Source organism: Nanorana parkeri, unplaced genomic scaffold (genome assembly GCF_000935625.1).
Source record: "Nanorana parkeri isolate BGI_ZX_2015 unplaced genomic scaffold, ASM93562v1 scaffold94, whole genome shotgun sequence".
NCBI classification, from domain to species: domain Eukaryota; kingdom Metazoa; phylum Chordata; class Amphibia; order Anura; family Dicroglossidae; genus Nanorana; species Nanorana parkeri.
In genome coordinates this window covers 2,398,085-2,411,689 of record NW_017306362.1, presented here as the reverse complement: position 1 = coordinate 2,411,689, position 13,605 = coordinate 2,398,085, and the positions used below count along the sequence as shown (strand labels likewise).

The 13,605-nt window shown below is 42.9% G+C and overlaps 1 protein-coding gene across 1 annotated transcript; it reads right to left on the bottom strand.

The window, feature by feature from the left end:
- Window positions 1-4,953: 4,953 nt before the first annotated feature.
- Window positions 4,954-12,759, bottom strand: SMIM1 (small integral membrane protein 1 (Vel blood group)). The gene is made up of 3 exons (XM_018552653.1): window positions 12,475-12,759; window positions 7,276-7,399; window positions 4,954-5,307 (listed from the first exon to the last, which is right to left on the bottom strand). Exons 2-3 carry the CDS (start codon window positions 7,380-7,382, stop codon window positions 5,175-5,177), a joined length of 240 nt encoding a protein of 79 aa, XP_018408155.1. The 5' UTR covers window positions 7,383-7,399; window positions 12,475-12,759; the 3' UTR covers window positions 4,954-5,174.
- Window positions 12,760-13,605: the final 846 nt, after the last annotated feature.

Genomic DNA, 13,605 nt, shown 5'->3' with positions numbered 1-13,605 from the left:
TTCGTCGTCATTGTGAACCTCCCGGGTGGTGGTGCTGATGTAAGAAAAATGTGCTTATTGTTTCTTATAATAAAAGAGATATATGGGCCATTTAGATGAATGTGCTGCAGATTTCATAATGGTATTTAAAGACCTCATGGCCTGCTCTGCCCCCATGTATGTGTTAGGATTAATATGGTCATCACAAGGGTTAATGACCCCATGCTGTAAAGACACCCTGTTGTGATAAAAAAAAAACATTCCAAGGGAAGAGCTAACTGTACTGGTAGAGAATCCATAAGTACTTTTCCTTCCATTACATTACTGAGCATTGTTCTGTTGCTGAAAAATGGTCCACAGGATGTGATGGGAAGCCAACACCTCTAGGAGTGTTGATCTTGATGGTCTCCCACAAGTTCTTCTTCATGTCCTCCATTTATATAGCACTGACAATTTTCACTGCCCTTTTCACTATTCATTCACATCATTCGCTGGCCTTGAGGAACTTGCAATCGAAGGTCCCTATCTGACATGCATAAGCTAGGGCCGATTTACCTTTGCAGCAAACCGGAGTACAAGCACTGGGATAGGATGCAAACCTCTTGCAGATAGTGTTCTGGGACTTGAACCAAGGACCCCCATGCTGTAAGGCAGTAGAGCTAATCACTAAGCCACTGTGTTGTCCACATCCCTGATGTCTCATGTGATCACAACTATTGAATCCAGAAACAACCAGGAAACTAGCATTTCAGAAGGAGATCGGCAATGACATCCTCCATATCCCCCCTTAGGACAGATATCCTTTAAAATACATAGGAGAGAGGCGCCATCAAATGATTGGCACCTCACCTACTGTCATGTATGGGTACGCACACACTTATGCTCTAGACTAGCACACTGTCAGGGCTATTCACTAAAGGGGTGAAGAGTTTAGAGAAGTGAACAATCTAGGCCAAAATATCTGATTTGGAAAAATCCTCCAATTCAGCTCACTTTCCAGTTCAGCTATGTTGTCCTAGATTGTTCCTTTCTCCTGCCTTCTCCAAACCCTTCACTGTTTAGTGAATAACCCTGTAAATGATCAATACATTCCTAATTGGTAAAGATAATCGATCAGTACGATGAGCCTGACAACTGTTGGGAACAGAATCACTCCACATAAAATTTCCAGTTCACTTATAGCTCGATTCTGTGAGCGGATTCACCTGCCAGCATTCTACGTATCTTGTGGACTCCGCCCATCTAGAAGCTTTGCCTTATGCCACAAAAAGAGTTCTCTGCAACTGTCACGTACCTTAAGAGAGTCTGAGGTGTTGATGGCGGCCTCTCTCACCTCCCTGGTCCTGGGGCACCGGGGCACAGAGGGGCAGGAGTGCCAGTAGTAGTGATGAGCAGGAGTAACAGAGAAAGTTGTAAGTCCAGCAGGCAAGGATTGCAGAGTAGTCAGGAAAGGCCGAGGTCATCCACGTGCAGGCAACGCAGTACAGCGTGTAAGCAGGAGAATCTTCAAGAACAAGCCAATCACTGGAGAGAAGCAGAAGAGTCAAGCCAAGCCGGGTTAGAAACAGAAGCAATTCAGGAACAGGATACAGGGACACAGGGAAGCTGACAATCTGACACCAAAGGAGGTTTGTTAGCCACAGCCTTATATAGCCCAGAGGGCACCAAAAACTCAAACAACACGTCGGCGTGCGCACGAACAGGCGCACAAAGCGCACGTTTACGCAGAAAGGCTGCACGTGATACAACTCTATTAGGTGCACTATACGCATGCGCAAACTGAAGCCACTAGATGTCACCCTAGCTCTGTTGCAGTGACGCTTGCCCCTGCCTGTAGCCTGCGTTCACCTCAGCAACATGAAATATGTGCGTTTTGTGTAGCATGTGTTTTTTTTTGCTGATTTGTATGCGCGTTTTATGCGCATGCATGTAGTCACGCGTTATAATGAGCAGATTGCTGCACATTGAGGTGAATGACAGAAGCGCGTTTTACGCGTGTAAAATATGCAAACAAATGCAGCAAACGTGTGTTTTGAGCATTTCCATTCAAGTCTATGGGGCCAAGTAGTGCAGAATCTGCCATAAAGAATCTCATGTACTTTGTTCAGGCGACAGGCGTTTTGCTACAAGTGACATGATGCTCAGATGTGAACATGGCTATAGAAATGAATGGGAATTTTTTTGGCGCCGTTTTTGTTATAGCGTTTTTAGGAGCAGAAAAAGTGCTACAAAACGCTCAGTGTGAATGAGGGATTATTCATTACAACACTGAGATTGCTCAGTGGTGGTTATAACGAAGGCTGACCCTCTCATTCACGTGTCATTTCAGGTCAGGGTGAAGCAAAGAGCGATTCCCTGACAACAGAGAAAGGGATGAATCGGGAAAATGGTTTAGCTACAATACCTGCAATGTATATCGAATATCTGGAGGGGATTCTATTTTTTTCAACAAAACTGGTGAAAATACAAATGACAGCCTAGGCTCCTTCCTACACATCAATCGCGTATTACCATGAAGTACAACACAAGTCTATCATGTTCTCAACACAATGATTATATTTATTAACACTAAACAAGTGACGGATCATTTACAATGTTTTGATTAAAGTCTCGCTTGCTATGAATGAAATTACTCGACCACGAGAGTGGATGGCAGAAAATGTTTTGCTTGTAAGATATATTGGAGAATACGATTAGAATATTAAAATCATTTTATCAATACAGTTATGCTTAAAAGAACCTTATAATTAAACGTTTTTCTTTTCTAGAAGAGAATTGTTATTAACCTTCATTTATAAATAAGACTTTATCCTTTATTTTAAAGGTTCTTATTATTATCCCTTATTTATATTATTAGGATTAATATTATTATTATTAATATTATTATTTTTATCATTGTTATCCCTTTTTTATAAATAGCATTATTATTATTATCATCCTTTATTTATAAAATAACAATATTATTTATTTGATTTTTTATAAAAGAGCATTATTTTTAACATGTATTTATAAATTTGCCTTATTATTATCCTTTATGTAAAAAAAATAGCCTTATTATAGTCATTTACTTTATAAAAGAGCTTTATTATTAATCTCTTTTTATGAAATAACATTATGACTATCCTAGATTTTAAAAAGAACTTTATTATTATCCATTATTTGTTAAAAGGCTTTATTGTTAACCCTCTTTTATAAAAGAGCCTTAATACTATCATTTACTTATAAAAGAGCATTAATACTATCCTTTATTTTTTTAAAGAGCTTAATTATTATCTTCTATTGATAAAATAACATTATTATCTTTTATTTATAAAAGTGCCTTATTATTACCTTTTATTTTTTAAGTGGAACTCACAGACCCCAAATAATTCTGGTTACAACATCACATAGACATCTATAGGCTGGATGCCCGACTGCCCAGATTCCCACGTGTTTGGATATCTTTATTTTCTGGATGGCCCAGAACCCAAAGCATTCCCAAGTCCTAAACACCTCCTTCTAAAGTTTCCAGAGAGGGAGGCTTCTCAGAGCCATGTGATGAGAGGCTGCAGTCCCACAACAATAAAAACATGTAGTGATATAAAATATAATCCAAGGCACACAGAGAGAATATTCTTCCCAATGTTTCCTGGGCAGCTGTTTAGCAATTAATGTTACTCAATAACACACATCGCTCCATGTTATGTGAAGTCAAATAACTTTATTTCTGTGCAACAAATGAATATGAATGAAAAGAAACAACGCTTGATTAAGCAATCTGAGAAAAATAAAAAGTGACAATCTATATATATATTTTTATTCAGTAAAATGTATATCTTTACAGAGAGCGCCAACCCATTTCTTTAGGTTGATATCCATTATGAACAATCAAATGTACAACGACAGTATACTCCCTGGAGAGTAAGATCACAAAAGTCTCTTCTACGTATCTATTCTTCTTATGTACACGTCACGCTTCCTATTATATAAATATTCATTCTGAGACATTATAACATCTAACATATAACATCACATATTAATGTGCTCCAATAAAACTATTAAAAGTGGATCTGGACTCCAACTTTAAACCTTGAAGGGTATTTCCACTGTTGCAGCCACATTGGGGTAACACCTATTTTATATTTGGTTTGTGTTTTTCGTTCACATTGCGTAATATACAATTTTTGTAATCGCTGCTTGTGCAATACACGCTCCATTCTGGTTGAAGAGCTGTTCTCTGTGCTGAGTTTTGCTCTGAATTGCAAGGGGGACTAGATAGGCCGGGCTATGCTGGTTAGCTCTCCAAGTGGTGCAAACCTACGGGCCGTTCGGTGGTTTTGTTAAAGGGGAACCCCTTTCTTGTTTAAAAGCTGATACAGCCTCATTGCCCCAGATCTCTAATTCCCTGCTCATGTGACTGACTCACTGCACAGAAGTCTGTGCAGAGCTTGATATTAAATGTCAGGCATCCCCAGCAATATCCTTAGCTTTGCAGCATTAGGTCTATTACCTATGCAGAGGATGCTGTTTTTATCCTATCGCAAAACTACAACCGGTCAAATGATTACAGCAGGACAACCTCTCACATAGCACTCTGTTACAGCAACGGTTTGTCTCAGTATCTACCGAACAGAAGCAGGTAAGAATGAGCTATGATGGTTCCTCAAATATCCCTGCATTGGGATTGTTGGGGGCTTTTGGGTTCAAACTGAAGTTGATGTGTAAGGTTGCACTTATTGGGATGGTCCACACCAGTGTGTGTTGGGGGGTGGGGGTGGGGGGGGCAGATAGGTTACCTTTCAAAGTTGGGGAGTTTTCATGTTATCACTCACCCTAGCTAACAGTAAAAATATTAACAGATATGTAGTATATAGTATGATATGTAGTATGACCCTCAGCAAGTTTCCAGCCTAAAATACTGGACATTGGAAGTTGCCGTTTAACGGTGTCTGTGTTGCATCAAGCAAGTACATATCATATGACTGGGCAGCTAAAGGCAACACAGATACTTTCCTCCAGTTTTCTATTACTGAAGAGAAAATAAACCTTCATTTCATGAGCTGCTTTTTCTCTTTAAGTCCATTCTGAATATCCTGATAAATATATATATTTGTCATCCTTCGTGGGAGAGCTCCATAGAACATTTCCCCAAGTCTTCAGATAGAGGGCTCCATTGTTATCTTCATGAAACGTCGTCTGCAGCGGCTGACTTCCCGTTACCCCTTCTTGCACTTGTGTACATAGTAACCAGTGACATAACCGATGATAAATATAATCCAGAACAAGGCCAGTCCTCCCAATACTTTCATAATGATTCCGATCCTCCCAGTACACAGCACGTTGTAGACTCTGGAAGTAGAAATAATACGTCACTTTATAGACTGCTTGTGGTCTGGAGTGGATTTAGGAGTAGACGGAGTTGGCCTAAGGCTAGGAGCAGCAGCGTTAAAAGGAGACCTGTATTGGCTACAGTATAGGCTGTCAAAGGGGGCACCCAGATTCAGATAAGCCCCCCTGCCCGCAGACCCCCACAACCACCGGGCTTGGGTTGTGGGGAAGAGGCCCTTGTCCTCATCAACATAGGGACAAGGTGCATTGCCAGGGGGTCCTCCATGGCAAAGCACCCTCCCCATGTTGAGGGCATGTGGCCTGGTATGGAGCAGGAAGGCTGCACGATCACTCCCTCCTACCTTTCCTGCTCTGCCAGGCCACTGATCGGATCCAGGGTCTGGTAAGGGATTTTGGGGGAGACCCCACGCTTTTTGTTTTCTTTTGGTGTTGGGGTTCCCCTAAAATTCATACCAGACCTAAAGAGTCTGATATTAATTTTTTTTGGGAGGGGCCCTATACGGTTTTAATAATTAATTGTGAATGTGAATAACTCAATCTTAATAGATCCGAAAATGAAATCCATCCGAAATCCGTATAACGAATAAAGAAAATGAAAAAAGAAAAATCGGAATGGATCCGAAATGAAAAGTAAAAATGTTTCTGGCTGCTTACATGTCTAATTAGGAGTCTAATAATAGAAGAGCTCCCACAGCGTCCAAACAGACCACGCTCCAAGGATCTCCAATAATAATACAAACTTTATTGAAATCTACAATAAAATGTTAATAAATGGATATACACCAACACCGAAATCCATTATGCGTTTTACCGATAGGCTTATTCATAGAGGACCTGGGGGTTTGTGGTGTTGGCGTGTATCCATTTATTGACATTTTATTGTGGATTTCAATGAAGTTTGGATGATTATTGGGGATCCTTGGAGTGCCGTCTGTTTGGACACTGTTGGAGTTGAGAATGCACCTGTTTGACCAGCACCATTGGGGGCTCCAGAACATGATTGTGGCTGGAGAATCAGAGCGGTGAGATCTCCGTGTGTCTCTAAATAGAAGAGCTCCTGTCACATGCATTGAGCTCTCATATAGGGGGCTTGTTATCCAGTTATGTGATAGCAATAAAGTAAAGTGTAAAAAACTGTTAAATATAATAATTACAAATAATTTGTTTTTAAAGCCCCCCGCATACACACCACACATGTTGGATATCGCTGTGCACGCTGGAGTGAGAGTAATAGTTCTAGGGCCGTCAGTAACTGTTAACTCTAAACTCTAAACTGATAACCTGCAAAGGCTTTTAAAGTGTCGCCTACGGACAATTTTTGGGTGCCAAAGTTTGTTTGCATTTTCATGGGCGCACGCAATTTTAAGGTTTGACATGTTTGGTATCTCTTTATTCAACGCAACCTCATCTTTTATAGTATACCAAAAAATTGGGTAATATGATGTGCTTCTGTGCATCTACTTTGTTTTGGGTTTGACAAACAGAACTAAAAATATGAGACATGAAAAATATGAGACATGAAACATTGAAACCTGCCACCTTGTTATTCTCCGGGGGCTCTGCTTTCAGAAAACATATAATTCTAGGGGGTTTAACTAACCTTCAGGCCTAAAATTCATTCTAACGTCTGCAAAAAAGACTATAGAAGCTCCAAACTTGTAATCTGCATGCTGTGACTGTCCTCTCCTCCTAAAAAGCAGCCTGTCTGTTATGCTGATCCATGGCTTGGATCCACGGCTTGGATGGTTCATGAGTCACTGACACAAAACATAATCATGTGCAGATCAGGAGTTGTGACTCCAATCTACCTTCACCAGGTGCATGGATGTTTCAGGTTAGCAACTTGTCTAGATTACAGAGACAGCCAAGCAGCTAGCATTTTTAGATGTGGGTTAGCAATGGAGGTCCTCTTATGACAGGTTTCATTGGAAGGCAGTGACCACCTAGAACAAAACCAGTTCTCATTACCTTCTCCAGGCCGGTGTCTCTGTGTTTGATGCGTTTATGCTAACTTGATCCTGATTTTGTTCAGTCCAGCGGCTGTAATGAACGCCTGGGGTTTCCTGAGACTCCATCACTACACAGAGCCAAGCTGCGATACGGAAAAAAATGCATTCCAATTAGTTCTATGAATAGAAACGTAACACCAAAGCAGTACAATAGTATAATAAACCGTAAGGCCAAAGCAAAAACATTATTAGATTTCTTTTTGATCCTTATTTCCATGTCTACCTCAAGAGCAGATTTTTCTTGGAAGTTTATTTATTAAGAATGAAGGGAGGAAAAAGGTAAACAATACAAATCAGAGCCAGTTTTTAAGGGCAAAAAATTGTATACTTTAAGTAGCAGGGTGTAGCGTAGTATACAGTAAGCAGCAGGGTTTAGTGTAGGTCCCATGCCCTAGCCCTAAGGCTAGAAGGAGTAGTATCTACTAAGTACTGGGTTGTAGCGCAGGCCCCATGCCCTGGGTCTAGGGTTAAAAGAGCGGAATACAGTAAGTAGCATGGTGTAGCGTAGGTCAGTGCCCTGGCTACATGATTCATTTGAGCAGTACAATAAGCAGCGGGGTGTAGTGTAGGTCCCATGCCCTAGCCCTAAGGTTAGAAGGAGTAGTATCCAGTAAGTAGTGGGGTGTAGCATAGGTCCCATGCCCTGGTCCCAGGGTTAAGAGGAGTGGTATACTTTAAGTAGCGAGGTGTAGAGTAGGCCCCATGCCCTGACCCCAGGGTTAGATGGAGCTGTAAAAGGAAGCACAGGGTGTAGTGTAGGTCCCATGCCCTAGCTCTAGAGTTAGATGGAGTAGTATCCAGTAAGTAGTGGGGTATAGGGTAGGTCCCATGCCCTCGCTCTAGGGTTAGAAGGAGTACTATACAGTAAGCAGAGGGGTGTAGCGTAGGTCTCATGCCCTGACCCTAGGGTTAGAAGGAGCAGTACACAGTAAGTAGCAGGGTGTAGAGTAGGCTCCATTCCCTGGCCCTAGGGTTAGAAGGAGTGGTATACAGTAAATAGCAGGTTGTAGTGTAGGTCCCATGAACTGGCCCTAGGGTTAGAAAGAGCGGTATACAGTAAGTAGTGGGGGTGTAGAGTAGGCCCCATTCCCTGGCCCTAGGGTTAGAAGGAGTGGTATACGGTAAGCAGAAGGGTGTAGCATAGGTCTGATGAACTGGTCCTAGAGTTAGCAGGACCGCTATACTGTAAGTAGCGGGTTATAGAGTAGGCCCCATGCACTGGCCCTAGGGTTAGAAGGTTCCAACTAAAAGATATCACACATCTCATCCCAATATTGCCCTGTGCACTGCCTACACCATTGTTTCTTTACACAAGTAGAACATGGCTTTCATTTCTGCACGTATCCGGCACTGTGGAAATTCCCATTTTAAAGTATAAAGTAACTCTCTTCCAGCACTGTAGCCTCCGAGAAAGCCTTCAACTTTCAGCGCTTCCAGGAGTGTTGAATGCTTGGGACCCCCATCGCTCGCCGTGATTTCATCCTCTGGTCCCTGCCTCACTACAGAAGTCAGTAATGAGGTAGAGGCCAGCGGGAGGAAGCACAGCATGCATGTTCACATGGGCGGCATTCTCCACTGCCCTTGGGTCGCTTTTCAGTAGCAGCGGCTTCCCAACATTAAATAGGTGATACTGTCGCCTCCTGAATGTAGTTTTTTAATCCCTGTGTGGATTTTCTAAGACCAGCATTAGTCTTCTGAAATTCGCTGCTACTGTTGTCTGTGTTCCATGCATAGAGATGGTGCTGAGTGACAGTCATAGCCTTTGTATGGCCACCTTAAAGGGGTTTTCCACCTTCAGCCTACTCAATGTGGCTACAATAATGACTAGCAGAGGTATCGCTTCTCAAACTAATCCCAAGGCTAGGTTCACACCTGCATTACAGCACACCACACCGAGGACACGCGTCCCGGGGCTGCGCGATCGTGTGCTAGTGCACACAGCAATTGCCGTGCTGCCCCATTTATTTCACTTTACAAGTACCTTTTTTTGCTGCTTTTTTAGCGCGACTGGGGTGCCATTAGAAAATAATGGCACCCACAGCGCGATCGGTTCACACCTTGGCAACTCCTGACCGCGCGGCTGTCATGCACAAAACCGTGCGGATTGCCGTGCGGTCAGGAGTCGCCTAGGTGTGAACCTAGCCTCATAGAATGTTTTGGGTGAAGCCGGTTGAGGGGGCTGCTTTAGTACCAACAATGAAAGGGCTGAAAATGGCAGAACCAGTTAACATTGCAGCAACTTTCTTACTTTCCTCCCCAGCTGACCCAATGAGATTCCTAAACTATATACAGGAAACAAACATTCCGTGCCTCACAGCACAGCAAGAGGGGAGGAAAATCATTTAGAAAATGTGAGATCAGGGGTTGTTAAACGAAGATGTCCCCTGCACACCATACAGCAATAGAGACCTTGAAATAACGGTGGTGCTTTTAGTGATGTCCACGCACGGCGCCGTGCGTACAACAGTAAATAACAATGAAGATCACCAGCACTCGTGAGATGAAATAAATCCAAATGTTCATTTTATTCAAGAAGCCGGCTCTTGTGACATGTTTCTTGAATAAAAAGAACATTTAGATTTATTTCATCTCACGAGTGCTGGTGATCTTCATTGTTATCTAAGATCATGGGTTGTGTCTTGTCTTCTGACACACAGGCTTGCTCACCATACACCATGTGTGCTGCAGTGAAAGGCACAGCCTGGCACCCGAAGAGCTCGGCCAGTGAAATATCCAACAACTTAAAGCCTTGAACAGAAAACATTTTTAGTATCGCTTTTGATGTGAAAGCCTAAAGGAAACCTGCACTGACATAAATATGTGGGATGCCAGTGCTAACCTCCTTCTGAGAATGCCAGTTCTCTGGCTGCTTCAGGACTAAATACTTTCTGAGCCACTAAGCATGCAGCTGATGAAGTCATTGGAAGGTCAGAGCTCATGACTGGCATGATTTCTATGGATCCGTGACTAAGAAAGTGCTGAAGCCTTTCTTTATCTTACGAGGAAGTATTAGAAAACCCCACAAAGTTCTTATTCATGTGAATTCCAACCTGAGCTGGAAAAGTCAAGTTTCAGCCCAGTCTATCCATCAAGCGTTGACAGCCAATGCATTTCAGGGGTCATGCACTAACCCATAATTGTGCATGTGCAGTCTGGACAGTGCGGTTATCGTGGATTTTAGTTCTTTGTAAATAGTCGTTTGAAGCTCGTTCTGTAGACTTTTCTGGCTTCCAGCCCTTGATACACCCTTTCATTGTGAAAAAAAAGATTGATATCTTTTGGACCAATCCCTATGGCTTGGCCCATTCTTTCTCTCCATACAGGTTTTTTTTGGCTTCTGTGCCCCTATTGGGTAGATTTCTCCCCACTTTCTGGCTGTCAAGACAGGAAATGAAGGGAAATCACTCCAACAGGGACACAGACAATAACACATTTTTAGTAAAGTGATGAAGGTTCAGAACAATAATGTTTATATTGCCATCTGTGCCTTCTTGTCCCACTGACCACTTGCACCCCCATTTCACCTCTGGGCATCACAAAGACAGATATTATCCACAAGGAGTTTGCACATTCTACTTGTGCTTGCGTGGGTTTCCTCCGGGTACTCCTGTTTCCTCCCACACTCCAAAGACATGCTGGAAGGTTAATCGGCTCCTCTCTAAGTTGGCCCTCTATGTATGTATGTGAGATAGGGAACTTAGATCGTAAGCTCCTTGAGGGCAGGGACTGATGTGAATGTGCAACTATGTAAAGCGCTGCGTATATTGTTGGTGCTCTATAAATACCTGTAATAAATAAATAACTAAAATATTGAGGGCCTGCGCATATTTTCCCAAGGTTGTCTTCTGAGTTTCCCAATATTCACTCAAAACAGGACACTCACTATGCAAATTAGACATGTGCGATTCGTTTCGTTCAGAGTCAAAATTCGGACGAATTTCCCAAAATTCAGACATTCGGGCACATCCAAATTTCCGAATCCCAATGCATCTGAATGTGTTCGAATCCGAATTTTAATTTCCGAATTTCAGATCCGGTCCGAATATCATTCAAAAACTAAACTGCATCGGACATGTGACTTTTCTGGCCAATCAGATGTGTTTTTCGGTTTAATGCACCCAAATGGGTCTGAACACGGATTTCCGTTACAGAAACATGGGAGCCATGTACAGTATATACATATAATACTAAAGCTGAGACTCTTAGACCCGCATGGCATTCAGGAACCCGAATTTCCGAATTGCATGTGGAAGTTCCCGAATGCCATTTGGGTCTGGGAGCCTCAGCATTAGTAATATATGTATATGACTCCCAGACCCGAATGGCATTTAGGAGCTTCCGAATGCAATTCGAAAATTCGGATCCCGAATACCATTCGGGTCTAGGAGATTCAGCTTTAGTATTAATATCTGTATATGGTTTTCTGTGGTATTTGCAACAAATATTTGTAAACTCATCTGAAACTAACGGAAATTCGGATTTAGTCCGAATCCAAAACCCGAATGGAATTTCAGATCCGAATCCCGAAATAACGAAATATCCAAACCGAACCAAATTTTTCCCCAGCTTACATGTCTAATGCAAATATTGACTTCTTGCTCAAAAGTCACTATGCTGCCATGCTCCCCTGCAATGTCCGAGCCTGGCCTTGGTCACCCAGACCCACACACAGCGCCGAGAAGTACCAAAGGAGTACCATAGGAGGCAAGTCAGAGCTTCGGGTTTGAACCCAGAAGCCGTCATAGCCATGAATCTCAGTTCAGGTTTCCTAGAATTCTCAAAAGACCCTATACAGAAGTACATTTCCAGACACCTCTGTAGTTTCCATGTTCATCTTTTAAGTAGGGGGGGGTGACTGATCACAAGCACCTGCACAGGGTTTCGGCAGATATGTCCCACCTATTTAGCTGACCCTATTACACATTTCCCAGGGCGCATTGCTTGAAGTCTTCCTCTTTGCTAGTTCTACTCGAAAATTGGACAACTTCCCTAAATTTCCTTTCTAAATTGTACTCAGTTATGTTGTTCTTGTCTCCAACTCTCAGCTTGCTCATTAATCAGCCATGTTCATTAAAGCGTAACGCCTTAGTGTACTCTATGACATTCCCTCACTCTCCATATTAAATCAGCTGGATTTATAAAACAAGCCATCGCTTACCTCTCTAGAGCTTAGAGGAAACGTCTACTTCTCCGAAGGTCCCGCAGAAGTTTTACTTTGTGGCTCAGGGGAAAAAAAACAAAGTTCAGTGCATGAGACAGGGCTTCAAGCAATGCTCAGCTGACCGAGTGTAGTTCCTTTCTGGAAAGGATCCAAAGCCTTCCTTTGAACAGAAGGGAAAAGAATGAGACTTTGCTGTTTAAGCCAATAGCCATGAGGAGTAGAGGCCAGGGGGAGGTTGTGTAAGAAAGGGAGGGCAGCCTGAGACACACAAGGGGTGGGATGGTGGAGATGAGGCTTAGGAAGAGGGACTGAGCTGAGTCTGATAACTCTGTAAGATGCCATGAATTGTTACATTGTAACCAGTAACTCCTCCCTTGTGACAAATGTAAGACAGAAAAGAACATGATGTAGCTGCAAATACCTGAAAGGCACTCAAGCCTTGAAGCACCGGGACCTGGGTCTGATTCCCACCACAAATGTGGGCTGCATGGATTTTGTATGGAATCTCACTGTGTTTTCATTGTGGTCAGTAGTGATGAGCGAAGTCACTTAGGCGAAATGATGCTAAAGCGGATAATGTGACTTATTAAGAGAATTTTGCTTAAGAAAAAAATCTTTTTTTCCCTACACATTATAGAGCAGGAGCGCCCACAATTTCTCGTCTGGAGATCTACTTTTCAAATGATAAGATCTACCAACGAAAAAACACCTGCATTCAGGGGCGTGGCGGTGCATTGAAGTCACTGGCACAGCAGCCAGCCCCCTGCCTGCAGTGTGATCGCCCGCACCCGGAATGCAAGCACATTAGTCCAGTCCAGTGCGACCTGCAAAAATCCTGCAATTCCAGGTGCGGGCGATCGCACTGCAGGCGGGGGCGTGGCTGTGGTGCCATTGACTTCAATGCACCACCACACCCCCTCCCGCCTCTGAACACAGGGAGCCGGACGGCTTGCGTTCCAGTGCATTCTAGAGGCTGAACACTCTGAAACGGAGACTTTGTGATGTGAACCGGTCCTCTCTCTTGGCTGTCTCTTCTCTCACTTTCTCTGCTGTCTCTTCTCTCTCTGCTGTCTCTTCTCTCTCTGCTGTCTCTTCTCTCTCTGCTGTCTCTTCTCTCTCTGCTGTCTC

Bases quoted from the DNA above. Each gene is read 5' to 3' on its own strand.
- SMIM1 (XM_018552653.1), bottom strand. From the start codon at position 7,382: ATGGAGTCTCAGGAAACCCCAGGCGTTCATTACAGCCGCTGGACTGAA. The intron at 5,308-7,275 runs GTAATGAGAACT...TTCTACTTCCAG, and splicing joins GAGACACCGGCCTGGAGAAG to AGTCTACAACGTGCTGTGTA.